The sequence below is a fragment of the Nyctereutes procyonoides genome, unplaced genomic scaffold, assembly GCF_905146905.1.
Source record: "Nyctereutes procyonoides isolate TBG_1078 unplaced genomic scaffold, NYPRO_anot_genome, whole genome shotgun sequence".
Lineage (NCBI taxonomy): Eukaryota > Metazoa > Chordata > Mammalia > Carnivora > Canidae > Nyctereutes > Nyctereutes procyonoides.
This window is the reverse complement of record NW_026575125.1, coordinates 43,228,768-43,255,713: the sequence shown is the minus strand read 5'-3', so window position 1 is coordinate 43,255,713 and position 26,946 is coordinate 43,228,768. Positions and strand designations below refer to the sequence as shown.

The window sequence follows — 26,946 nt, the reverse complement described above, 5'->3', positions numbered from 1 at the left end:
TAATTAGAAGGTCGTTCCTTTTTGGTACCTTTTTTTCTTTCTCTTCAGATCATGAATTTCTTGAGGGTCATGGTAAATACTTTGGATTTTGGTTCTAAAAATGTTAGGAAGCTATTGGAGTCTTGTGAGCAGAAATGGGATGTAATCCAACTTAATATTCTAAAAGGAACACTCTAAAACTATAGCAATGGTCTATAGCTACAACCTGGAGCCTTCCCGAAAATCTGCCATTGCTTAACATAGTCTTTTCCCCTATGAATTATTCTCTTCTAGGAATGTTATTCTTATATCTTTGTGTTCATGTCCCTCCTCCCCATTCCCTACCAGCAGTAGAAGTGTTTTCCATGATTCTTGGTCCTATATTATCTTGAATGTGTTTTCCAAGGGTGACCAATTTGTTTTCTGACTGAACTAACTTCCTTGTATTTTTGTCTGGCCCTCAAGCCATTTCTCAGGTATATGATAGAGATGAAGTCTTCCAGATATCTGATATTCTTAACTGAGAGAAAAAGTAGTATGGTCTGGCGATTCATCTAATTACTCAACCTTATGCTTCTATCTTTCAGAAAATACTGAAGGAAGGACCTCTACTGAAGAACTGTAATTCCTTCAAGAGATGGAAGCTTAGGTATTTTCTGGTTCGAGGACAAAGGCTCTGTTTTGCACACCATCCTGCGGTAAAAACATATATAGAATATATGGAATATTTATTCTATAGAATATCTATATAATCTTGTCATTTGGTTTAGTGGGTGGGAATGCCAGGAAATGTTTGTGTGAGGAAATAGGCCAATTAGGTAAAGAAATGTTAGAAAACATCAAGGTAGAAGTAGAGATCTTCTATTTTTCCTTTAAACTTGTCCTTTTGGGCCAAATGGGGGACATTTATCTCTTCCTTCCCCTTCTTCTTTCTCCTCTCTTTTATAGATTCCTCAATTTGCTTCTATATCAGAATCAACTACACAATTTGTGATGCCCAGTACAAAATGAAAATGCAGGGCCCCTTATTTTAAAAGCAAGGGAAATATGTCATTAAAGATACTAAAATATAATACAATGATTTTGTCATGGCATCTTTTATTTGTTGTTTAATGTCATTCTAAGAAAAATAAAATTTTAAATTATTAGCAGTTTTGCCATTCTTCTGTATATTGTACAATGCCAGTTTTTAAAAAGATTTTATTTATTTATTCATGAGAGACACAGAGAGAGACAGAGACATAGGCAGAGGGAGAAGCAGGCTCCCTGCAGGGAGCCTGATGTGGGACTTGATCCGAGAACCCCGGGATCATTACCTGAGCCAAAGGCAGATGCTCAACCACTGAGTCACCCAGGAACCCTACAATGCCAGTTTTAAAAGCAAATATGAAAGCATTTAACTCACATGAAAAACCACCAAATTATATAATTTGTATTTAGTATCTCATGCACACGCATATATTTTGTTTTCACCAGCATACCACCAACTCAACTGTTTTTATTTCACATCTTGATACTTACACATTCTATCAACACCCTGACTGAAAGGAAAAGGAACTATTGGCTGCCCTATCGTACCCTTTCCTTCAATGTTATCATTTTCACCATAAATTATTGGTTAATATAGGGAAGTAACATAAGTAAGAAAGAAAATAATAGGGTACCTTGGTTGATCATGTTTCTTAGAACACCATTGCCTTTTTCTATATTTGAAGCAAGTTCTAGTTCCTATAGAAAGTGTGGCCTCTCAGGGCTATCAACTCCCTTACTTATTCAATCAGAGGTGTAACAATCTTATCTTGTACTTGCTTTGAGTCTCGTTAAACCCCCACATATCATGGGTCCACTGAAATTCTATGCTCATGGGCATCATGAATACAAGTGAAGTGACAAAACATAAGGTGGACATGCAGTTTGTACATATCACCTCTGCTCATGTTCATGAACTATTATCCCACTAGACCACCTCAAAACATGTTCAAAGATAAAATTATTTAAAATGTCAAGATTGCAACCACAGAACATTAAACCAAGTACAGGGCATTTCTGAACATGTTTTTTTTTTTTAATTTTCTAAAAAATTTTCTTACACATTTTTTTAATTGGAGTTCAATTTGCCAACATATAGCATAACACCCAGTACTCATCCCATCAAGAGCCCCCCTCAGTACCTGTCACCAGGTCACCCGCACCCCCCGCCCACCTCCCTTTCCACCACCCCTTGTTCATTTCCGAGAGTTAGCCTCGGAACCTCTCCAAGGTTCATTTCCGAGAGTTCGAACCTCTCATGTTCTGTCCCATTTCTGATATTTCCAACTCATTTTTTCTCCTTTCCCCGTTATTCCCTTTCACTATTTTTTACATTCCGCAAATGAATGAGCCCATATAATGTTTGTCCTTCTCCCATTGACTTATTTCACTCAGCATAATACCCTCCAGTTCCATCCATGTCGAAGCAAATGATGGGTATTTGTTGTTTCTAATGGCTGAGTAATATTCCATTGTATACATATACCACATCTTCTTTATCCATTCATCTTTCGATGAACACCGAGGCTCCTTCCACAGTTTGGCTATTGTGGACATGGCTGCTATAACCATTGGGGTGCAGGTGTCCCGGCGTTTCAATGCATCTGTATCTTTGGGGTAAATCCCCAGCAGTGCAAATGCTGGGTCGTAGGGCAGATCTATTTTTAACTCTTTGAGGAACCTCCACACAGTTTTCCAGAGTGGCTGCACCCGTTCACATTCCCACCAACAGTGCAAGAGGGTTCCCGTTTCTCCACATCGACTAACATTTGTTGTTTCCTGCCTTGTTAATTTTCCCCATTCTCACTGGTGTGAGGTGGTATCTCATTGTGGTTTTGATTTGTATTTCCCTGATGGCAAGGGATGTGGAGCATTTTCTTATGTGCTTGTGGGCCATGTCTATGTCTTCCTCTGTGAGATTTCTGTTCATGTCTTTTGCCCATTTCATAATTGGATTGTTCGTTTCTTTGCTGTTGACTTTAATAAGTTCTTTATAGATCTGGGATACTAGTCCTTTATCTGATACATTATTTGCAAATATTTTCTCCCATTCTGTAGGTTGTCTTTTAGTTTTGTTGACTGTTTCTTTTGCTGTGCAAAAGCTTATTATCTTGATGAAGTCTCAATAGTTCATTTTCGCTTTTGTTTCCCTTGCCTTCATACATGTATCTTAGAAGAAGTTACTGTGGCCAAGTTCAAAAAGAGTGTTGCTCGTGTTCTTCTCTAGGATTTTTTAAATAATAAATTTATTTTTTATTGGTGTTCGATTTGCCAACATGCAGAATAACACCTAGTGCTCATCCCGTCAAGTGCCCCCCTCAGTGCCCGTCACCCAGTCAGCCCCACCTCCCGCCCTCCTCCCCTACGACCACCCCTAGTTCGTTTCCCAGAGATAGGAGTCTTCCATGTTCTGTCTCCCTTTCTGATATTTCCTACCCATTTCTTCTCCCTCCCCTCTATTCCTTTTCACTATTATTTATATTCCCCAAATGAATGAGCCCATATAATGTTTGTCCTTCTCCGATTGACTTATTTCACTCAGCATAATACCCTCCAGTTCCATCCACGTCGAAGCAAATAGTGGGTATTTATCGTTTCTAATGGCTGAGTATTATTCCATTGTATAATACATAAACCACATCTTCTTTATCCATTCATCTTTCGATGGACACCGAGGCTCCTTCCACAGTTTGGCTATTCTGGACGTTGCTGCTATAAACATTGGGGTGCAGGTGTCCTGGCGTTTCAATGCATCTGTATCTTTGGGGTAAATCCCCAGTAGTGCAATTGCTGGGTCATAGGGGAGGTCTATTTTTAATTCTTTGAGGAACCTCCACACAGTTTTCCAGAGTGGCTGCACCATTTTACATTCCCACCAACAGTGCAAGAGGGTTCCCTTTTCTCCGCATCCTCTCCAACATTTGTGGTTTCCTGCCTTGTTAATTTTCCCCATTCTCACTGGTGTGAGGTGGTATCTCATTGTGGTTTTGATTTGTATTTCCCTGATGGCAAGTGATGCGGAGCATTTTCTCATGTGCTTGTTGGCCATGTCTATGTCTTCCTCTGTGAGATTTCTATTCATGTCTTTTGCCCATTTCATGATTGGATTGTTTGTTTCTTTGCTGTTGAGTTTAATAAGTTCTTTATAGATCTTGGAAACTAGCCCTTTATCTGATACGTCATTTGCAAATATATTCTCCCATTCTGTAGGTTGTCTTTTATTTTGGTTGACTGTATCCTTTGCTTTGCAAAAGCTTCTTATCTTGATGAAGTCCCAATAGTTCATTTTTGCCTTTGTTTCTTTTGCCTTCGTGGATGTATCTTGCAAGAAGTTACCGTGGCCGAGTTCAAAAAGGGTGTTGCCTGTGTTCTCTTCTAGGATTTTGATGGAATCTTGTCTCACATTTAGATCTTTCATCCACTTTGAGTTCATCTTTGTGTATGGTGAAAGAGAGTGGTCTAGCTTCATTCTTCTGCACATGGCTGTCCAATTTTCCCAGCACCATTTATTGAAGAGACTGTCTTTTTTTCCAGTGGATAGTCTTTCCTGCTTTGTTGAATATTAGTTGACCATAAAGTTGAGGGTCCACTTCTGGATTCTGTTCCATTGATCTATGTGTCTGTTTTTGTGCCAGTACCACACTGTCTTGATGACCACAGCTTTGTAGTACAACCTGAAATCTGGCATTGTGATGCCCCCAGGTATGGTTTTCTGTTTCAATATTCCCCTGGCTATTCGGGGTCTTTTCTGATTCCACACAAGTCTTAAGATGATTTGTTCCAACTCTCTGAAGAAAGTCCTTGGTATTTTGATAGGAATTGCATTAAATGGGTAAATTGCCCTGGGTAGCATTGACATTATCACAATATTAATTCTTCCAATCCATGAGCATGGAATATTTTCCCATCTCTTTGTGTCTTCTTCAATTTCTTTCAGAAGTGTTCTGTAGTTTTTAGGGTATACATCCTTTACCTCTTTGGTTAGGTTTATTCCTAGGTATCTTATGCTTTTGTGTGCAATTGTAAATGGGATTGACTCCTTAATTTCTTTCCTCAGTCTCATTGTTAGTGTATAGAAATGCCACTGACTTCTGGGCATTGATTTTGTATCCTGTCACACTGCCGAATTGCTGTATGAGTTCTAGCAATCTTGGGGTGGAATCTTTTGGGTTTTCTATGTACAGTATCATGTCATCTGCAGAGAGGGAGAGTTTGACTTCTTCTTTGCCAATCTGAATGCCTTTTGTTGCCTGATTTCTAATTTTTTTTTTATTTACGATAGTCACAGAGAGAGAGAGAGGCAGAGACACAGGCAGAGGGAGAAGCAGGCTCCATGCACTGGGAGCCCGACGTGGGATTCGATCCCGGGCCTCCAGGATCGCGCCCTGAGCCAAAGGCAGGCGCCAAACCAATGCGCCACCCAGGGATCCCTTTTGCCTGATTTCTGAGGCTAGGACTTCTAGTATTATGTTGAATAGCAGTGGTGAGAGTGGAAATCCCTGTCTTGTCCTGATATTAGGGTAAAGGCTCCCAGTCTTTCCCCATTGAGAATGATATTGGCTGTGAGCTTTCCGTAGATGGCTTTTAGGATGCTGAGGAATGTTCCCTCTATGCCTACACTCTGAAGAGTTTTGATCAGGAATGGATGCTGTCCTTGGTCAAATGCTTTCTCTTTATCTATTGAGAGGATCATATGATTCTTGGTTTTTCTCTTGCTGATATGATCAATCACATTGATTGCTTTATGAGTGTTGAACCAGCCTTGCATCCTGGGGAAAATCCCACTGGGTTATGGTGGTAATCTTCTTAATGTACTGTTGGAACCTATTGGCTAGTATCTTCTTGAGAATTTTTGCATCCACGTTCATTAGGGATATTGGTCTATAATTCTCTTTTTTGGTGGGGTCTTTGTCTGGTTTTGGAATTAAGGTGATCCTAGCCTCATAGAACGAGTTTGGAAGTATTCCATCTCTTTCTATCTTTCCAAACAGCTTTAGTAAAATAGGTATGGTTTCTTCTTTAAATGTTTGATAGAACTCCCCTGGGAAGCCATCTGGCCCTGGACTTTTGTGTCTTGGGAGGCTTTTGATGACTGCTTCAAATTCCTCCTTGGTTATCGGCCTGTTCAGGTTTTCTATTTCTTCCTGTTCCAGTTTTGGTAGTTTGTGGTTTTACAGAAATGCGTCCATTTCTCTAGGTTGCCTAATTTTTTGGCTTATAGCTGCCCATAGTATGTTTTTAAAATCATTTGAATTACTTGGTGTTGGTGGTTCTCTCTCCTTTCTCATTCATGATTTTATTAATTTGATTCTTTTCTCTCTTCTTTTTTATAAGGCTGGCTAATGGTTTATCTATCTTATTATTCTTTCAAAGAACTAGCTCTTGGTTTTGTTGATATGTTCCACAGTTCTTGTGGTCTCTGTTTCATTGAGTTCTGTTCGAATCTTTATTAACTCTCTTCTTGTGCTGGGCATAGGATCTACTTGCTGTTTTTTCTACAGCTCTTTTAGGTGCAAGGTTAGCTTTTGTATTTGAGTTCTTTCCAGTTTTTGGATGGATGCTTGTTTTGGTTTGTATTTCCCCCTCAGGACTGCTTTTGCTCTGTCTCAAAGATTTTGAACGTTTGTATCATCATTCTCATTAGTTTCCATGAATCTTTTTAATTCTCTAATTTTCTGGTTGACCCTTTCATCTCTTCGCAGGATGGTCCTTAACCTCCATGTGTTTGAAATCCTTCCAAACGTCTTCTTGTGATTTAGTTCTAGTTTCAAAACATTATGGTCTGAAAATATGCAGGGGATGATCCTAATCTTTTGGTATAGGTTAAGACCTGATTTGCGACCCAGTATGTGGTCTATTCTGGAGAAAGTTCCATGTGCACTTGAGAAGAATGTGTATTCCGTTGCATTTGGATGTAAAGTTCTGTAAATACCTGTGAAATCCATCGGGTCCAGTGTATCATTTAAAGCTCTTGTTTCTTTGGAGATGTTGTGTTTAAAAACCTGTCGATTGTAGAAAGTGCTACATTCAAGTCACCAAGTATGAGTGTATTATTATCTAAGTATGTCTTTACTTTGGTTATTTTTTTTATTTTGGTTATTAATTGATTGATATACTTGGCAGCTCCCACATTCGGGGCATAAATATTCATGATTGTTAGTTCCTCTTGTTGGATAGATACTTTAAGTATGATATAGTGTCCCTCTTCATCTCTTACTAGAGTCTTTGGGATAAACTTTAATTTATCTGATATAAGGATGGCTACCCCTGCTTTCTTTTTGGACCATTTGAATGGTACATGGTTCTCCAACCTTTTATTTTCAGGCTGTAGGTGTCCTTATGTCTAAAATGAGTCTCTTGTAGACTGCAGGTAGATGTGTCTTGCTTTTTATCCAGTCTGAAACCTTGCGCCTTTTGGTGGGGTCATTAAGCCCATTCATGTTCAGAGTTACTATTGAAAGATATGAATTTAGTGTCATCATGATACCTATTCAGTCCCTGTTTTTGTGGATTGTTTCCTTGGACTTCCTCTTTCTTTTACAGAGTCCCCCTTAATATTTCTTGCAGAGCTGGTTTGGAGGTCACATATTCTTTCAGTTCCTGCCTGTCTTGGAAGTTCTTTATCTCTCCTTCTATTCCTAATGAGAGCATTGCTGGATAAAGTATTCTTCGCTGTATGTTCTTCTCATTTAGTACCCTGAATATATCCTGCCAGCCCTTTCTGGCCTGCCAGGTCTCTGTGGAGAGGTCTGCTGTTATTCTAATATTTCTCCCCATAAACGTTAGAGATTTCTTGTCTCTTGCTGCTTTAAGGATCTTCTCTTTGTCTTTGGACTTTGCAAGCTTCACTATTAAATGTCGAGGTGTTGAACGGTTTTTATTGATTTTAGGGGGGGATCTCTCTATTTCCTGGATCTGAATGCCTGTTTCCCTTCCCAGATTAGGAAAGTTTTCAGCTATGATTTTTTCAAATACATATTCCTGATCTCTGTCCCTTTCGGCACCCTTGGGAACCCCAATTAAACGTAGATTTTTCTTCCTCAGGCTGTAATTTATTTCCCTTAGCCTATCCTCATGATCTTTTAATTGTTTTTCTCTTTTTTCCTCAGTTTCCCTCTTTGTCATCAACTTGTCTTCCATGTCTCTCACTCATTCTTCTACTTTGTTAACCCTCGTCATTAGGACCTTTAGTTTGGATTGCATCTCAATAAATTGATTTTTAGCTTCTGCCTGATTAGATCTCATTTCTGTAGTCATGAAGTCTCTTTAGTCCTTTATTCTTTTTTCTAGAGCCACCAGTAGCTTTATAATTGTGCTTCTGAATTGGCTTTCTGACATTGAATTATAATCCAAATTTTGTAACTCTGTGGGAGAGAGGACTGTTTCTGATTCTTTCTTTTGAGGTGAGTTTTTCCTTCTAGTCATTTTGCTCAGTGCAGAGTGGCCAAAAACAAGTTGTACTTGATAGAAGCGCGAACTCTTCTCACTGTAGCATTCCAGCTGTTCTCTCTTTAAATCTCAGGCTGAATTCATAGGTTTTCACGATGATTTGGAAGTTATCTAGGTAATTTGGTGGGGACAGTGGACTTGGGTACCCTACCCTTCTGCCATCTTGCCCCTCCCCTGAACATGGTGTTTTGTATGAATGCTTTTCTTATTGCTGGCTGGATGTTCCTTATTATAGGCAACATATAAAGAGATACAGGCCTCAAACTGGACAGTACTGGCAACAAAGTTAAAGGCTGCCAGCTGATAAAAGAGGAGCTAATAACTCTTATCTATTCAAGTAGGTCCTTAGCTAGACCATATTCCATTATCTTCTCCAGATAAACCCTTAGGTTTGAATATTTCTGAACCACCTAAAACTTCCTGTAAATTCACATAAGAGTTTTAAGAAGAGTTGTGTTTTGCTTTAGTTTGATTTGATTTTTGTTTGTCACGTAATATATGAACAAAAATGATGAGGCTAAATAAATTCTAGCACTCAAGTCAAACAAATGATTGGCTCATGACTGCCAAAAATGCCTGTGTGTGTGTGTGTGTGTTTAACCTTTTAGTGTCTCTTGACATTATTAATCAGATGGTTCTCGTCCTTCTCCGTCTTATCTTTTTCCAGTTTGCACGCTTTGAAACAATTGATCTGTCTCAAGTCGCCTTGGCAGAAAGCAGCTGTAGAAATCTTCGCCATAGTTTTTGTGTAAGTAATATTGGAAATGACTGAATGGGTTAAGGGTGTGAGCTAGCTGGGTAGAGGGGTTGCCATACCCATGTGTTGCCTCTTTGGAGGTCAGGTTTCCCATGTCTCCTTTGATCCCAAAATGTATGGAAATCCATTTAAAGTAGCGTTGCAAATGAGTGCTGAAGATTGTTCATGTAAACATTTTCCACCAGCCCATTGATAGAGGGAAAAATGTGATGTTCCCTATTCTCTATTATGACCCTGATATAAAGCTGAGGTGATTTTTGGGTGGCGGGGAGAGTGAGCATTACAAAAAATCAATCTTCCTGGTGAAGGTGATTCAGAAGAGTATCATTGGAAGGTTTTCAAGAGTCTGCTAATATATTGTAGAACATATCAGGATAATCAAAGCTACATGATACTCTCTCCTTTGAGCAGGTATTTAAGAGCCTATATCCAAAGTGAAAGCTACCTTATGCGGAGATTACTGATGAAAGCACCTCAAAGAAAGCAGAGTATTTTCTAGTGATGCATTCAAGGGCTTGGCATTGCTGAAATATCATAAGTATTTTCTTATTCAAGTGAATCCAGACCAGAAAGTTCACAAAAAATAGCAAGTCCATTGGCTCAGGAATTGTCCTACCTACCTCCTCCTAGAACTGTCTTCTCCCAGCTTCGATGGTGGGTTATTGAGACTGGTGTTCCTCTTCAGGAGGGTAATACCTAGCAGACTAAAGGGCTAGCTAGCCCAACACCCTGCTTCTGTGACTGGTCCATATTCCATTCTCTTTTGAAAGGAAATCAGTAGGATATTAGAGGGAGACCCTACTATAATTTCTCTCTCATTACATCACACTGACCTAGGGTAAAGTTGAGAGTTCTGTTGATACATTCCCACAAATCTCAACCTTTGGGTGATGAGCATATAGACTGATTTTTTTGTCTTTATTCTACAAAGAAATCTCAAATACTAGGATGCTTCTTAGCCTAATTAAAACACAACTCCACAATGAATGGGTTTGGACCAAAGGAATGGTTCTCATCATAATTCCTACTAGATTCTATTCCCATCTATCACAGAATCTACTATGCTACATGCAAATGGAGAAATTGCTTGTTGGTGTAGTGATCTCTAGTCCCAAGATTTAGGGGGCTGGTAGTAAAGGCAAATAGGGCCACTGAAGCAATCACTGATGCTATAGCCATCTGTGTCCCTCCTGCCTTCTGGGAAAAGACCAAGTTCTGACCATGGTCTGCCTCTGCTAGACCCTCATCATGGCTTTCTCATTATTCCTGTCAGGGTTCATACACCAACCAGGATTAAGAGACACAATGGTAAAATTCTCTTCAGGTTGTCCTTGACCATAAGCAAGAAAGAAGCTGGTTTAGATTCTTCACTATTTTCACTCTACCCTCAAACAGAAAGAGGCAGACCCTGTTGAAGCATAAACCCTTTTACAATTTTTAAGTAGACAAAGCAGCAGTAAGTGAGTAGGATTTTCAGGCAACCTCACTAAAGTGATAGATGGTGCATGGCTTAGTGCTTGTGAACATGTATTCTGGAGCCAAAGAATCTAGATTTTAATTCTGGCCCAGCTTTCTGCCTGCTAGGTGGCCCTGGGTCATTAAACCCCCTTTGCCTTGGGTTTCCTGACTGTGAAATGAGAAAAACAATAATACCCATCTTATGGGTTTGTAATGAAGATTGAAATAAATAATATACATAAAGTGTAATAGAGTAGTACCTGGCACATAGTAAGTCCCATCAAAGTGTTATTTATTACTATTATCATTATTATTATTTTGGGTAGGTATCTGAGAATTTCTGTCTTAGATTTAAGAAGTGGCTTGGTAGACCTGTCTAGTCCTTGGAGAGGCTCTCTTTGGGGGCAAAGTTGTGGAATGTGAACCAGCTAATAATGTGACTTTTTGTTCAGGTGATCACACCACAACGAAAAGTTACCCTGGCTGCACCCAACCGGAAAGATATGGAAGAATGGATTAATGTCATAAAGACTGTCCAACAGGGAGAAATTCATAAGGTAAATAGTATAGAATTCACACAACTCCTAGAAGTAAACAATTGATTGCATTAGTTAAGCCACCTTTCAAACAAGGAAATAATAAGATGGAATTAGAGACCATCTGGTCAGGAATTATAGATGGCTATCATTAGAAAACCTGTTTAGAACTATTTATAAATAGGGGTAATTCACTTAGACTTGATGTTGGTAAGTATGTGGCTTAGATACATTTGTACACATCCAGTTGATATGTAGATGTCACTGTATGCCCAGTGGATGAGGCACTCAAAATGTATGTGATTGGCTAACTTAGATGTTCTTGTGTTAGCAAAGCTGCAACCAGCAGTTTTGCCCTGGGTTTGCTGAGTGACTATAGTAACAGCTAATGAAACTGAGGCTCACAAAGGAGAAAGAAACAGCAAAAGATGAAATAACTACTCAGTGGCAAAGGCAGGATTTGGACTCAGAGAGTTACAAGACAGTGCATAATTGATTGCCACATGAATGAAACAGACAGCAAAGTGGTATAAGAGTTCAGGAGAGAAAAGTATGGGCCGGAGTTCTCTGGGAAGAGTTAATAGAGGATAGATTTGAGATTTACCTTGAAAGATGAATAGGATTTTACTAGCAACAAGGGATTAGGGGAAGGGGGAAGTCCTAAACAGGGGGATTGGTATAAGCAAAAGCTGAGTAATTGAAAAACAGAAACTTTTTGTAATAGAGTAAAAGGGAAACTCCATTTGACCAGAAAAGTTTGGAAAAGTTAGTTTAAGAAGTATTTGGAGAGGTTGCCTGAGCCTGATTGTGGAGAATTATCAATGCTAGGATAAAGAGTGGTGAAGAACTACAACATATCAAAGTTCAGTTTAAAGATGCCACTAAAATGATAGCTATTAAATATGTGATACATTAAAGTCACATAAAATATGTTTTCACTGATGTTTGTGAATTTATTAGGCTACTTGTATCTGCAAAATAATTAAAATTTTAAATGCTAAAAAAAATAAAGATGGATTGGAAAAGAATGAGAGTTTATCAAAGGGATACTTTTTAAAGTCATGTAGCCTTTATTTGAATGTTTCCTAAAATGGGGAACTAAACTTCTTGCAAAAGAGTCCATTCAGAGGCACCTTGTTGCCAGGATGTATACATGGTTATAGGACTGGAGGTCATGATTCTTGTTGGGGGGAGTGGGAGGCAGTGATGACAGCTTTGGTGGGGTGCATGCAGTGGCACTTTCCCACTGAGGCACAGTGGTAGCACCTTTTTCAGGGAGGTTGCTACAGTAGCTCTTTGTGGGGGGTAAGGTCCACAGCAGCATGGGCTCCAGACAGCTGTGGTTGATTTGATTTAGCATCATTGAAGTCTGTAGAGCATCCGCATGTGTTCAGAGAACTGATGAGAACTGTTGGAATCTTCCTTCTCTTTTCCCTTATGGAGGGAGGTCAGGCTGAGGGGATTCTTTCTGGCCCCAAGCTCTGCCAGACTGGAGGATGGGGCAGTGCAAGTAAACTGCTTACTATGCTTTTCTACATGGCCATTCTGTTTCTGTGCTTCATAGAGTTTCTGCAGCTTCTTTATTATATTCTGGAGCTCTCTCATAGCTATTCTAGTTGGCATGTAGCTGTCTATTTGTTGTTTTTAATGTTTTTGTGGAAAGGGGATGAGCATTGGGACCTCCTAGTCTATCATCTTGCTGATGTTAGTATGAAAAATTAATTCTCTATATAACATTCTCAGAAGCAGTTGCTTAAATAGTTTGCTTTAAATGCTTCCAATAATCCAACCAGAATCATGACCTCCATTCCTATAACCATGTACACACCCTGGACCCCAGCTCCATGGCTCCTTAGCACACACTCATGCCTCAGACACTAGGGCACTGTGATAAATGTACCTGTGCTCCAGTCCCAGATACCAAAATTTTTCTGGATGACACTGAATTCTAACCCCAGTGCCAAGGCCACTCTACAGATGCTCACACCCAAGACATCAACACCATTGCCACTGTGAATGTGTTTGTGCCCCTGATCCTGGTACTACTACAACCACATTTGTGCCCACACACTGGACCTAGCAATAAGAGGAATCCTCTTGGCAATGACTTCCCTTGTGGAGGAAAAGGAAAACAGGAGGACCAAGCAGCCCTCACCACCAATAGTTCTTACCACCAGTATGGAAGCCCACAGCTTTGGCCCATGAGGTCCCCTGCAGTCTTTGCCAACATTGGCCTCAGCTGATGGAGCTCCAAAAGACTTTGCTGCTCTGCCCTCCCTGAAGCAGGAACTACTGCTCCACACCTTAGAGTCAGAACTGCCATGTCCAACACAAATTGGCACCCTCAGACCCACCTGTAAGTAAACGTCTTTATCCCCAAAAATGAGTATGTGACTGCTCCATCAAATGTGCAGACATCAACATAAGGGTACCAAAAACATGAAATATCAAGAAAAAAGGAACACCATCAAATAATTAACAATAGTTTTCCAGTAATTGGCATCAAAGAAATATATATCTATGAATTTCCTGAAAGATAATTCAAAATAATTGTTTAAAAGAAGTTAAGTGAGCTACAAGAGAGCATAGATGGACCATTCAATAAAACAAGGAAAACAACACAGGAACAAAATTAGAAGCTCAACAAAAAGAAATCATTAAAAAAAGAGCCAAACAAATTCTGGTGCTGAAGAATAGTATAAATGAAATGAAAAATGCAGCAGGGAGGGGATCCCTGGGTGGCGCAGCGGTTTGGTGCCTGCCTTTGGCCCAGGGCGCGATCCTGGAGACCCGGGATCAAATCCCACATCGGGCTCCCGGTGCATGGAGCCTGCTTCTCCCTCTGCCTGTGTCTCTGCCTCTCTCTTTCTCTCTCTGTGACTATCATAAATAAATAAAAAATTTAAAAAAAATGAGTGTTTAAAAAAAAAAAAAGAAAAAAAAAAGAAAAATGCAGCAGGGAGCTTTAACAGTGAACTTGATCAAGCAGAAGAAAAAAAAATCTATAAATAGGTCATTTGAAATCAATCAGAGAAGAAAAAAGAATGGAAAAGCATAGATAAAAGCAAACAAATATATGCATTATGGGAGTTCAAGGAGAGAGAGGGGCAAAATTGTCCTTTAAAATGAAAGAGAGGGGTGCCTGAGTGGTGCAGTCAGTTAAGCATCCAACTCTTGGTTTCAGCTCAGGTTGTGATCTCGGGGTCCTGGGACTGAACCCCATGCCAGGCTCTGTGCTCTGCATGGAGTCTGCTTGGGATTCTGTCTCTCTCTCCCTCTGACTCTCCCCCATGCTCTCTCTCTATTTTTTTCTCTCTCAAATAAATAAATAAATCTTTAAGAAAAAAGAAATAAAGTCTTACCCAAACAAATAAAAACTGAGGGAATTTGTCACCACTAGACCTGCCTTACAATCAATGTTTAGAGGAGTGCTCCAAATTGAAATAAGAACACACTGAACAATATGAAAGCATAAGAAAGCATAAATCTCACAAGCAAATGTAAATACATAGGTGTATAAGTATTAATATAACATTGATTATTTATGCATTAATTTATGTAGTGGATAAATTACTTATAATCCTAAAATAAAAGTTAGTAGGTAAAACATTGTCAATGGATATACAATATAAAAATAAGCAGACTCTGCATACAAGAACACAATGTATATATGTTGAGGGGAGTAACAGTGTAATGTTTTTGTATGCTATTGAAGTTAAATTGTTAAAACTTAAAATAGAAGGTTATAATACAAGATACTTTATACAAGCCTTGAGCTACCCCCACCAAAACAACTATAATAGATACACAAAAGATAAAGAGAAGAAACCTAAACCAAATAAATACAAAAAATAATCATTAACAGTAAAGACAACAAGAGAAGACAGGGTCAAAACAACTGAATGACATAGAAAACAAATATCGAAATGGTAATAGTGAATCTTCACTTACCAATAATTATTTTAAAAATAAATGGATTAGCTTCATCAATCAAAAGACATGGAGTATAATACTATAGCTCCATCCATGTCATTGCAAATGGCAAGATTTCATTCTTTTTTATTGCTGAGTAACCTCCCATTATATATGTGTGTGTGTGTATATATATATATATATATAACAATTCTTCATTATCCATTCATCAGTCAATACACACTTGATCTGTTTCCATATCTTGGCTATGGTAGGTAATGCTGCTATAAACATTGGGGTGCATGTACCCCTTTGAATTAGTATTTTTGTATTCTATGGGTAAATACCTAGTAGTGCAACTGCTGAATCATAGTGAAGTTCTATTTTTAACTTTTTGAGGAACCTCCATACTTTTTTTCAGAGTGGCTGCACAAATTTGCATTTCCACCAACAGTGTGGGAGGATTTCCCATAAGCCAGTTAGAGAAAGACAAATATATTATTTCACTCATATGTGGAATTTTTTAAATAATAACTTTATTTTTTATTGCTGTTCAATTTACCAACATACAGAATAACACCCAGTGCTCATCCCGTCAAGTGCTCCCCTCAGTGCCCGTCACCCATTCACCCCAACCCCCCGCCCTCCTCCCCTTCCACCACCCCTAGTTCGTTTCCCAGAGTTAGGAGTTCTGTCTCCCTTTCTGATATTTCCCACACATTTCTTCTCCCTTCCCTTTCACTATTATTTATATTCCCAAATGAATGAGAAAATACAATGTTTCTCCTTCTCTGATTGACTTACTTCACTCAGCATAATACCCTCCAGTTCCAACCACGTTGAAGCAAATGGTGGGTATTTGTCATTTCCAATGGCTGAGTAATATTCCATTGTATACATAAACCACATCTTCTTTATCCATTCATCTTTTGATGGACACCGAGGCTCCTTCCAGAGTTGGCTATTGTGGACATTGCTGCTAGAAACATCGGGATGCAGGTGTCCCGGCGTTTCATTGCATCTGTATCTTTGGGGTAAATCCCCAACAGTGCAATTGCTGGGTCGTAGGGCAGGACTATTTTTAACTCTTTGAGGAACCTCCACACAGTTTTCCAGAGTGTCTGCACCAGTTCACATTCCCACCAACAGTGAAGAGGGTTCCCTTTTCTCCGCATCCTCTCCAACATTTGTGGTTTCCTGCCTTGTTAATTTTCCCCATTCTCACTGGTGTGAGGTGGTATCTCATTGTGGTTTTGATTTGTAATTCCCTGATGGCAAGTGATGCAGAGCATTTTCTCATGTGCATGTTGGCCATGTCTATGTCTTCCTCTGTGAGATTTCTCTTCATGTCTTTTGCCCATTTCATGATTGGGTTGTTTGTTTCTTTGGTGTTGAGGTTAATAAGTTCTTTACAGATCTTGGAAACTACCCTTTATCTGATAGGTCATTTGCAAATATCTTCTCCCATTCTGTAGGTTGTCTTTGAGTTTTGTTGACTGTATCCTTTGCTGTGCAAAAGCTTCTTATCTTGATGAAGTCCAAATAATTCATTTTTGCTTTTGTTTCTTTTGCCTTCATGGATGTACCTTGCAAGAAGTTACTATGGCTGAGTTCAAAAAGGGTGTTGCCTGTGTTCTCCTCTAGGATTTTGAAGGAATCTTGTCTCACATTTAGATCTTTCATCCATTTTGAGTTTATCTTTGTGTATGGTGAAAGAGAGTGGTTGAGTTTCATTCTCCTGCATGTGGATGTCCAATTTTCCCAGCACCATTTATTGAAGACACTGTCTTTCTTCCAATGGATAGTCTTTCCTCCTTTATCAAATATTAGTTGACCATAAAGTTCAGGGTCCACTTCTGGGTTCTCTATTCTGTTCCATTGATCTATGTGTCTGTTTTTGTGCCAATACCACACTGTCTTGATGACCACAGCTTTGTAGTACAACCTGAAATCTGGCATTGTGATGCCCCTAGATATGGTTTTCTTTTTTAAAGTTCCCCTGGCTGTTCGGGGTCTTTTCTGATTCCACACAAATCTTAAAATAATTTGTTCTAACTCTCTGAAGAAAGTCCATTGTATTTTGATAGAGATTGCATTAAACGTGTAAATTGCCCTGGGTAACACTGACATTTTCACAATATTAATTCTGCCAATCCATGAGCATGGAATATTTTTCCATCTCTTTGTGTCTTCCTCAATTTCTTTCAGAAGTGGTCTATAGTTTTTAGGGTATAGATCCTTTACCTCTTTGGTTATGTTTATTCCTAGGTATCTTATGCTTTTTGGTGCAATTGTAAATGGGATTGACTCCTTCATTTCTCTTTCTTCAGTCTCAGTGTTAGTGTATAGAAATACCATTGATTTCTGGGCATGGATTTTATATCCTGCCACTCTACCAAATTGCTGTATGAGTCCTAGCAATCTTGGGGTAGAGGCTTTTGGGTTTTCTATGTAGAGTATCATGTCATCGGCGAAGAGGGAGAGTTTGACTTCTTCTTTGCCAATTTGAATGCCTTTAATGTCTTTTTGTTGTCTGATTGCTGAGGCTAGGACTTCCAGTACTATGTTGAATAGCAGTGGTGAGAGTGGACATTCCTGTCTTGTTCCTGATCTTAGGGAAAGGCTCCCAGTGCTTCCCCATTGAGAATGATATTTGCTGTGGGCTTTTCATAGATGGCTTTTAAGATGTTGAGGAATGTTCCCTCTATCCCTACACTCTAAAGAGTTTTGATCAGGAATGGATGCTGTCCTTGGTCAAATGCTTTCTCTGCATCTAATGAGAGGATCATGTGGTTCTTGGTTTTTCTCTTGCTGATATGATGAATCACATTGATTGTTTTACGAGTGTTGAACCAGCCTTGTGTCCCGGGGATAAATCCTACTTGGTCATGGTGAATAATTTTCTTAATGTACTGTTGGATCCTATTGGCTAGTATCTTGTTGAGAATTTTTGCATCCATGTTCATCAGGGATATTGGTCTGTAATTCTCCTTTTTGGTGGGGTCTTTGTCTGGTTTTGGAATTAAGGTGATGCTGGCCTCATAGAACGAATTTGGAAGTACTCCATCTCTTTCTATCTTTCCAAACAGCTTTAGTAGACTAGGTATGGTTTCTTCTTTAAACGTTTGATAGAATTCCCCTGGGAAGCCATCTGGCCCTGGACTTTTGTGTCTTGGGAGGTTTTTGATGACTGCTTCAATCTCCTCCCTTTCTTGGTTATTGGCCTGTTCAGATTTTCTATTTCTTCCTGTTCCAGTTTTGGTAGTTTGTGGCTTTCCAGGAATGCATCCATTTCTTCTAGATTGCCTAATTTATTGGCGAATAGCTGTTCATAATATGTTTTTAAAATCGTTTGTATTTCCTTGGTGTTGGTAGTGATCTCTCCTTTCTCATTCATGATTTTATTAATTTGAGTCTTCTCTCTCTTCTTTTTGATAAGGCTGGCTAATGGTTTATCTATCCTATTAATTCTTTCAAAGAACCAACTCCTGTTTTTTTTATCTGTTCCACAGTTCTTCTGGTCTCGATTTCGTTGAGTTCTGCTTGAATCTTTATTAACTCTCTTCTTCTCCTGAGTGTAGGATCTATTTGCTGTTTTTTCTCTAGCTCCTTTAGGTGTAAGGTTGGCTTTTGTATTTGAGTTCTTTCCAGTTTTTGAATGGATGCTTGTATTGCCATGTATTTCCCCCTCAGGTCTGCTTTTGCTGCATCCCAAAGATTTTGAAGGGTTGTATCTTCATTCTCATTAGTTTCTATGAATCGTTTTACTTCTTCTTTAATTTCCTGGTTGACCCTTTCATCTTTTAGCAGGATGGTCCTTAACCTCCACGTGTTTGAGGTCCTTCCAAACTTCTTGTTGTGATTTAGTTCTAATTTCAAGGCATTATAGTCTGAGAATATGCAGGGCAGGATCGCAAACTTTGGTATCGGTTCAGACCCGATTTCTGACCCAGTATGTGGTCTATTCTGGAGAAAGTTCCATGTGCACTTGAGAAGAATGTGTATTCAGTTGAGTTTGGATGTAAAGTTCTGTGGATATCTGTGAAATCCATCTGGTCCAGTGTATCATTTAAAGCTCGTTTCTTTGGAGATGTTGTGCTTAGAAGACCTATCGAGTATAGAAAGCGCCAGATTGAAGTCACCAAGTATAAGTGTATTATTATCTAAGTATTTCTTCACTTTGTTTATTAATTGGTTTATATATTTTGCAGCTCCCACATTCGGGACATATATATTGAGGATTGTTATGTCCTCTTGTTGGATAGATCCTTTAAGTATGATATAGTGTCCCTCTTCATCACTCACTTCAGTCTTCGGGGTAAATGTTAGTTTATCTGATATAAGGATGGCTACCCCTGCTTTCTTTTGAGGACCATTTGAATGGTAAATGGTTCTCCAACCTTTTATTTTCAGGTTGTAGGTGTCCTTCTGTCTAAAATGAGTCTCTTGTAGACAGCAAATAGATGGGTCCTGCTTTTTTATCCAGTCTGAAACCCTGCGCCTTTTGATGGGGTCATTAAGCCCGTTCACGTTCAGAGTTACTATTGAAAGATATGAGTTTAGTGTCACCATGATATCTATTCAGTCCTTGTTTTTGTGGATTGTTCCACTGAACTTCTTCTTAAAGGGGAATTTTAAGAGTCCCCCTTAAAATTTCTTGCAGAGCTGGTTTGGAGGTCACATATTCTTTCAGTTCCTGCCTGTCTTGGAAGCTCTTTATCTCTCCTTCCATTTTGAATGAAAGCCTTGCTGGATAAAGTATTCTTGGTTGCATGTTCTTCTCATTTAGGACCCTGAATATCTCCTGCCAGCTTTTTCTGGCCTGCCCGGTCTCTGTGGAGAGGTCTGCTGTTATTCTAATATTTCTCTCCATAAAAGTTAGAGATTTCTTGTCTCTTACTGCTTTAAGGATCTTCTCTTTGTCTTTGGACTTTGCAAGCTTCACTATTAAATGTCGAGGTGTTGAACGGTTTTTATTGATTTTAGGAGGGGATCTCTCTATTTCCTGGATCTGAATGCCTGTTTCCCTTCCCAGATTAGGAAAGTTTTCAGCTATGATTTGTTCAAATACATATTCTGGCCCTCTGTCCCTTTCGGCGTCCTCGGGAACCCCAATTAAACGTAGGTTTTTCTTCCTTAGACTGTCATTTATTTGCCTTAATCTGTCTTCTTGGTCTTTTAATTATTTGTCTCTTTTTTCCACAGTTTCCCTCTTTGCCATCAACTTGTCTTCTATGTCACTCACTTGTTCTTGCACCTCGTTAACCCTCGTCGTTAGGACTTCTAGTTTGGATTGCATCTCATTCAATTGATTTTTAATTTCTGCCTGATTACATCTAAATTCTGCAGTCATGAAGTCTCTTGAGTCCTTAATGCTTTTTTCTAGAGCCACCAGTAGGTGTATAATAGTGCTTCTGAATTTGCTTTCTGACATTTAATTGTAATCCAGATTTCATAACTCTGTGGGAGAGAGGACTGTTTCTGATTCTTTCTTTTGAGGTGAGGTTTTCCTTCTAGTCATTTTGCTCAGTGTAGAGTGGCCAAAAACAAGTTGTATTGGGAAAAGGAGAAAAAGAGAGGAGAGAAAGAAGGAAAGAAACGAGATAAAGAAAAAAGAAAAAAGGAAGAAAAAAAGAAAAAAGAAGAAAAAGAGAAAGAAAAAGAAAGGAAAAAGGGTTGGGGAAGCAAACAGAAATCATAAAGCAAACAAACAAACAAAAGACACGGGGGAGTATCTTCTGATTCTGTATACTTGAAGTCCCTTAGCTTCCCCTGGAACTTTTCATCTAGCTGGTCTTCTGGGGGAGGGGCCTGTTGTGCTGATTTTCAGGTGTTAGCACTTGGGGGAGCTGCTCTGCCCCCTGCCTGGTTCAGGCTCAGTGGGGGGTTGTTTACCCCGTGAGGCCCCAGGAGGAACATCAGCAGTGGCGGTGGCCAGCTCTGGAGCCCTGGATTCAGCTCCTGCAGTAACTACGGAGCTCTCTGTCTGCAGGGCCTGGAGGCTCCGGGGGCGGGGCCGCTGATCTGCTCAGCTCGGGGCAGGAGCGTCCTTGCAGTCCTGGGCCCTCCCGGCCTCTGCCTGTCCCGGGGGGAGGTCGGATCCTGGGCTGTGTCCCAGGCGCCCTGTGGTTAGGGGACTGCGCTGTTGGATTCGCGCTCCCGGCCGCGCAGCCGCCTCTCCGCGGAGCCGCCGCCCAAGCCCCTCCGAGCTGCTCCCAGGTCCAGCCGTGCGCTGCAGCCCTTCAGGGAGCTCAGCGCACTCTCCCCGGGGCGCAGGTGTCTGTTAGTGTCCCATGGAGCCTGAGGGCATCCCCGCCCTCCTGAGGTCCTGCTCTAACTCCCTGGAGTGCCTTTCCGCCCGGGAAGATTGGTGCAGCTCCTGCTTCTCCAGGACCAGGCTCTCCTGTACTGGGGTCACCCGCCCCGGCCTTAGCCCGGCTCCTCTCGGGGCCCCTCCTCCTTGGATGCCTTTTGTTTCTTTATTTCTTTTTTCCCCGTCTTCCTACCTTGATAGAAGCGCGAACTCTTCTCACTGCAGCATTCCAGCTGTTCTCTCTTTAAATCTCAGGCCAAATTTGTAGATTTGCAGGATGATTTGAAGGTTATCAAGGTAATTTGGTGGGGACAGCTGATTTGGGTACCCTACCCTTCTGCCATCTTGCCCCTCCTCCTCTATGTGGAATTTAAGAAACAAAATAAATGAGCATTGGGGAAAAAGAGAGAGAGAGAGAGGCAAACTAAGAAACAGATTCTTAACTATTGAGAATAAATTGATGGTTATCAGTGGGGAGGTGGGTGAGGGGATGGGTTAAATAGGTAGTGGGCACGTCACAAGGAGTGCACTTGTGATGATCCCCGAGTGTTCATGAGAGACACAGAAAGAAAGGCAGAGGGAGAAGCAGGCTCCTTATGGGGAACCTGATGTGGACTCAATCCCGGGACCCCAGGATCATGCCCTGAGCCAGAGGCAGATGCTCAACCACTGAGTCACTTAGGCATCCTGAGCCCCGAGTTTTGTATGGAATGTTGAATCACTATATTGTACACCTGAAACAAATATTACACTGTATGTTAACTAACTAGAATTTAAATAAAAACTTTTTTAAAAAGAAGTGGACTGGCTAAATGCATAAAAAAATAAGATCCAGAAATATGCTATCTACGAGAGACGCACTGTAGAGTTAAAGAAATCATGGGCTGAAAGTGAAGGAATGAAAATAGATTTTTTTAAAGTTTTATTTATTTATTTATGATAGACATAGAGAGAAAGAGAGAGAGAGAGGCAGTGACACAAGAGGAGGGAGAAGCAGTCTCCATGCCGGGAGCCCGTCGCGGGACTCGATCCCGGGACTCCAGGATCGCGCCCTGGGCCAAAGGCAGGTGCTAAACCGCTGAGCCACCCAGGGATCCCCTGAAAATAGATATTTTATGCAGATGGTAATCAGGATAAAGCAAGAATAGCTATATTTATATCAGACAAAATATACTTTAAGACTAAAACTGGGGGCACCTGGGTGGCTGAGCCTTTGCCTCAGGCAGTGATTCCAGGTTCTGGGATCCAGTGCCACATCAGGCTCCCTGAGAGGATCCTGCTTCTCCCTCTGCCTCTGCCTCTGCCTCTGCCTCTCTCTGTGTGTCTCTCATGAATAAATAAATAAAATCTTTTTAAAAAGATGAAAACTGTTTTTAGAGACAAAGAAGGGCATTATATAATCATAAAAGGGTCAATTCAACAGGAATATATAACAATTATAAAAATATATGTAGTCAATTGATGTACCTAAATACATAAAGCAAATAATGAGAGATCTGAAAGCAGAAATTGACATCAATACAATAATTGTACGGAACTACAATACTGTACTTACAATAATGTATAGAACAAGCAGATAGAAAATCAACAAATAGTTGACTTGAATAATACTATTCGCCAAATGGGCCTAACTAACATATACAGAAATTTCCACCCAACAGCAGCGGAAGACACATTTTTTCCAAGGGTTCATGGAACATCCTCCAGGAGAGATAAAATACTATGCCACAAAACAAGTCTTAACACATTTCAGAAAATAGAAATCATTCTAAGTAAGTATCTCTTCTGACCATAATGGAATGAAATAGAAATAAATAACATCAAGAAAATGGGGAAATTCATGAATACGTGGAAACTAAGCAGCACAATCTTTTTAAAAAATATTTTTATTTATTCATTCATGTACTTTCTACACCCAACGTGGGGCTCAAACTCACAACCCCAAGATCAAGAGTCACCTGCTCTTTTGACCAAGGCAGCCAGGTACCCCTAAATAGTATGGTTTTGAACAACCATTGGGTGAGAGAGGACATCCAAAGGGAATTTTAAAGTATCTTGAGAAAAACAAAAATTGTGTCGTCTGCAGATGACACAATCATATACATAGGAAAACTGAAAGAATTAACAAATTTTTAAGCTTTAATTTTAATTCCAATGTAGTTAAAATACAGTGTTATATTAGTTTCATTGATACAATATAGTGATTCAACACCTCCATACATCACCCAGTGCTCATTATCACAGGTGCCTCCCTTAAGCCCCTTCACCTACTTAACCCATTTCCCAACCATCTCCCCTCTGGTAACTATCAATTTGTTCTCTATGTAGTTAAGAGTCTGTTTCTTGATTTCTCTCTCACTTTTTTCCTTTGTTTCTTTGTTTTGTTTCTTAAATTCAACATATGAATGAAATTATATGGTATTTGTCTTTCTCTGACTAAATTATTTAGCTTAGCATTATACTCTCTAGCTCCCTCCATATTGTTGCGATGGCAAGATTTCATTTTTTAATGAGTGAATAATATTCCATTTTTCATTCTTATCCATTCTTCTATTGATGGGCACTTGAAGCCTCAACAAAATTGTTAGAACTAATAAATGGATTCTGTAAAGTTGCAGAATGCAAAATCAACATACAACAATCTACCAGGTTTATAATAATAAACAATGAACTAATTTTTTGTATATTTTTATTGGGATTCGATTTGCCAACATATAGTATAACACCCACTGCTCATCTCATCAAGTGCCCCCCTCAGTGCCTGTCACCCAGTCACCCCAACCCCCACCCACCTCCTCTTTCACTACCCCTTGTTTGTTTCCCAGAGTTAGGAGTCTCTCATATTTTGTCATGATTTTTCCCACTCATTTTCTCTCTTTTTCCCTATCATCTCTTTCACTATTTTTTTATATTCCCCATATGAGTAACCATATACTGGTATCCCTCTCTGGTTGACTTACTTCACTCAGCATAATACCCTCCAGTTCTATCCACATTGAAGCAAATGTTGGGTATTCGTCATTTCTAAAGGCTGAGTAATATTCCATTGTATATATAGACCACAGCTTCTTTATCCATTCATATTTTGATGGACACCGGGACTCCTTCCACAGTTTGGCTATTGTGGATTTTACTGCTATAAACACTGAGGTGCAGGTGTCTTGGTTTTTCACTACATCTGTATCTTTGGGGTAAATACCCAGTAGTGCAATTGCTGAGCCATAAGGTAGCTCTACTTTTAACTCTTTGAGGAACCTCCACACAGTTTTCCAGAGTGGCTTACCACTTCACATTCCCACCATCAGTGCGAGAGGGTTCTGCTTTCTCCACATCCACTCCAACATTTGTTGTTTCCCATCTTGTTAATTTTCACCATTCTCACTGGTGTGAGGTGGGATCTCATAGTAGATTTGATTTGTATTTCCCTGATGGCAAGTGATGCAGAGCATTTTCTCATGGGCTTGTTAGCCATGTGCATGTCTTCTTTGGTGAAATTTCTGTTCATATCTTTGCCCAATTCATGATTTTAAAATGGGCAAGGGATCTATATAGACATTTTTCCAAAGACATAAAAATGGTTAACAAGTACATGAAAAGGTGTTCAACATCACTAATCATCACTAATGCAAATCAAAACCACAAAGATATTTTATCTATTTTACCCATCCCCGTGATGGGTATTAAAGATTGCACTTTAATTGCACTTTTTTCTAGTGATGAGCACTGGATGATGTATAGAATTGTTGAATCACTATATTATATACCTGAAACTAATATAACACTGTATATCAACTACACTGGAATTTTTAGAAAAGCACAGATAATATATCATCTCAACTCAGAGTAGCTATTATCAAAAAGACAAGATAACAAATGTGGGTGAAGTTAGGGAGGAAAGGAAACCCTTATGTACTGTTAGTGAGAATGTAAGTTGATGCAGTCACTATGGAAAACAGTATAGATATTCCTCAAAAATTGTTAAATAGAACTATCCTGTGTTCCAGCATTTCCACTACTGGATATATAGCCAAAGGAAATGAAATTGAGATCTCGAAGAGATATCAGTGTTCCCATATTTATTTCAGCATTATATACAATAGCCAAAATATGGAAACAACCTAAATGTCCCTCAAAAGATGAATGGATAAAGAATACACACACACACACATACACACATACACACACACACACAATGGAATATTATTCAGCCTTTTAAAAAGGAGGAAATTCAGGGCACCTGTGGTGGTGCAGTCAGTTAAGCATTGGACTCTTGGTTTCAGCTCAGGTTATGATCTCAGAGTCGTGAGATCTTAATACTTAAGAGATCTTAAGACTCTCTCTTCTTCTCCCTCTGCCCCTCCCCCTCTTGTTTGCTCGCTTTCTCTCTAAAATAAATAAATCTTTAAAAAAATAAAGAGAGGAAATTCTGCCAGTTGCAACAACATGGATGAACCTGGAGTACATTATTTTAAATTAAATAAGCGAAACACAGGCAAATACTGCATGATCTCACTTATATGTGAAATCTAAAATAGTCAAACTTTGGGCACCTGGGTGGCTCAGTAGGTTAAGCATCTGCCTTTGACTCAGGTCATGATCCTGGGGTCCTGATATTGAGCCCCTGCTCCCTGACCAGCACTGTCTGTATCTGTGGTGGCAGGGGCAGCACCTCTGGCCTCTGAGCCACCCTCAGCATCTCTGCTGACCTCTGAGCCCCCTTGGAGTCATTTTTCCATTTTGTTGAAGAATACACATGTTCACAGCCCAGTAGCTCTATCAACCTGTTTTCTGCCTATAGAATCTCCAAAGTCTGAGAGTCTTTCTTCATTTGGTTCTATGTCTGACCCTTCAGTACAAGCTAGCAATGTTTCTGCTGAGATGTTTATTGGATCCATGTGTCACACATCTAATCCCTCCAGCAAACTGAGTGCCACACTCTGTCCAGCCACACTCTGAGTGCTCTCTCCAGATCACATTTTCTCATGTTTTGCAATATATGTAGACTAATAATTTCCCAGATCTTCAAATTCTGGTGACTTTTTGCTAATAGTTCTGGAATGGACTGAACCTTACACATTGTAGGAGAGCTCACTTGTCACTCTGCAATGAAATGATATGTTTTGGAAGTTGTCTCCTCCACTAGACTATGAGCTCCCTGGAGGCAAGAAATTTGGGTCATTTATCTGTATGGCTCCAGTGCCTTGTATCATAGATGACACAAAGTTGTCTTAGTAACTATTGGAGGAGGAAAGGAGTTTGGAAGGAAGGTAGGAACATACTTGTAGTGTTATAATTTAGTGGCTTGAGAAGTAGAAAGGTGTTCAGAGCTCAGACTGCCAAAGCCAAGAGTTTGTCACTTCCTCAGGACTCTTCACCATCTACTCTGATTTTCTTTTTGCTTTGTCAGGGTCTAAGCATGCAAGAAATATTGCAGTCACAAAGTGATCTCAAATCAGGTGAGCTTTTAGCTCATCAAAGTAGCTTTTCCTCTGGAAGCTTCCTGGTCAATCCAA

General features: G+C 39.8%; 1 protein-coding gene across 1 annotated transcript in view; it reads left to right on the top strand.

Moving 5' to 3' along the window:
• Window positions 1-26,946, top strand: part of DGKK (diacylglycerol kinase kappa) — a 169,074-nt gene that overhangs the window by 50,575 nt on the left and 91,553 nt on the right. Inside the window, exons 4-6 of the mRNA XM_055338021.1 lie at window positions 567-677; window positions 9,125-9,205; window positions 11,125-11,229. Of these exons, the coding sequence (XP_055193996.1) occupies window positions 567-677; window positions 9,125-9,205; window positions 11,125-11,229 (297 nt within the window). The remainder of the gene's footprint in view (window positions 1-566; window positions 678-9,124; window positions 9,206-11,124; window positions 11,230-26,946) is intronic.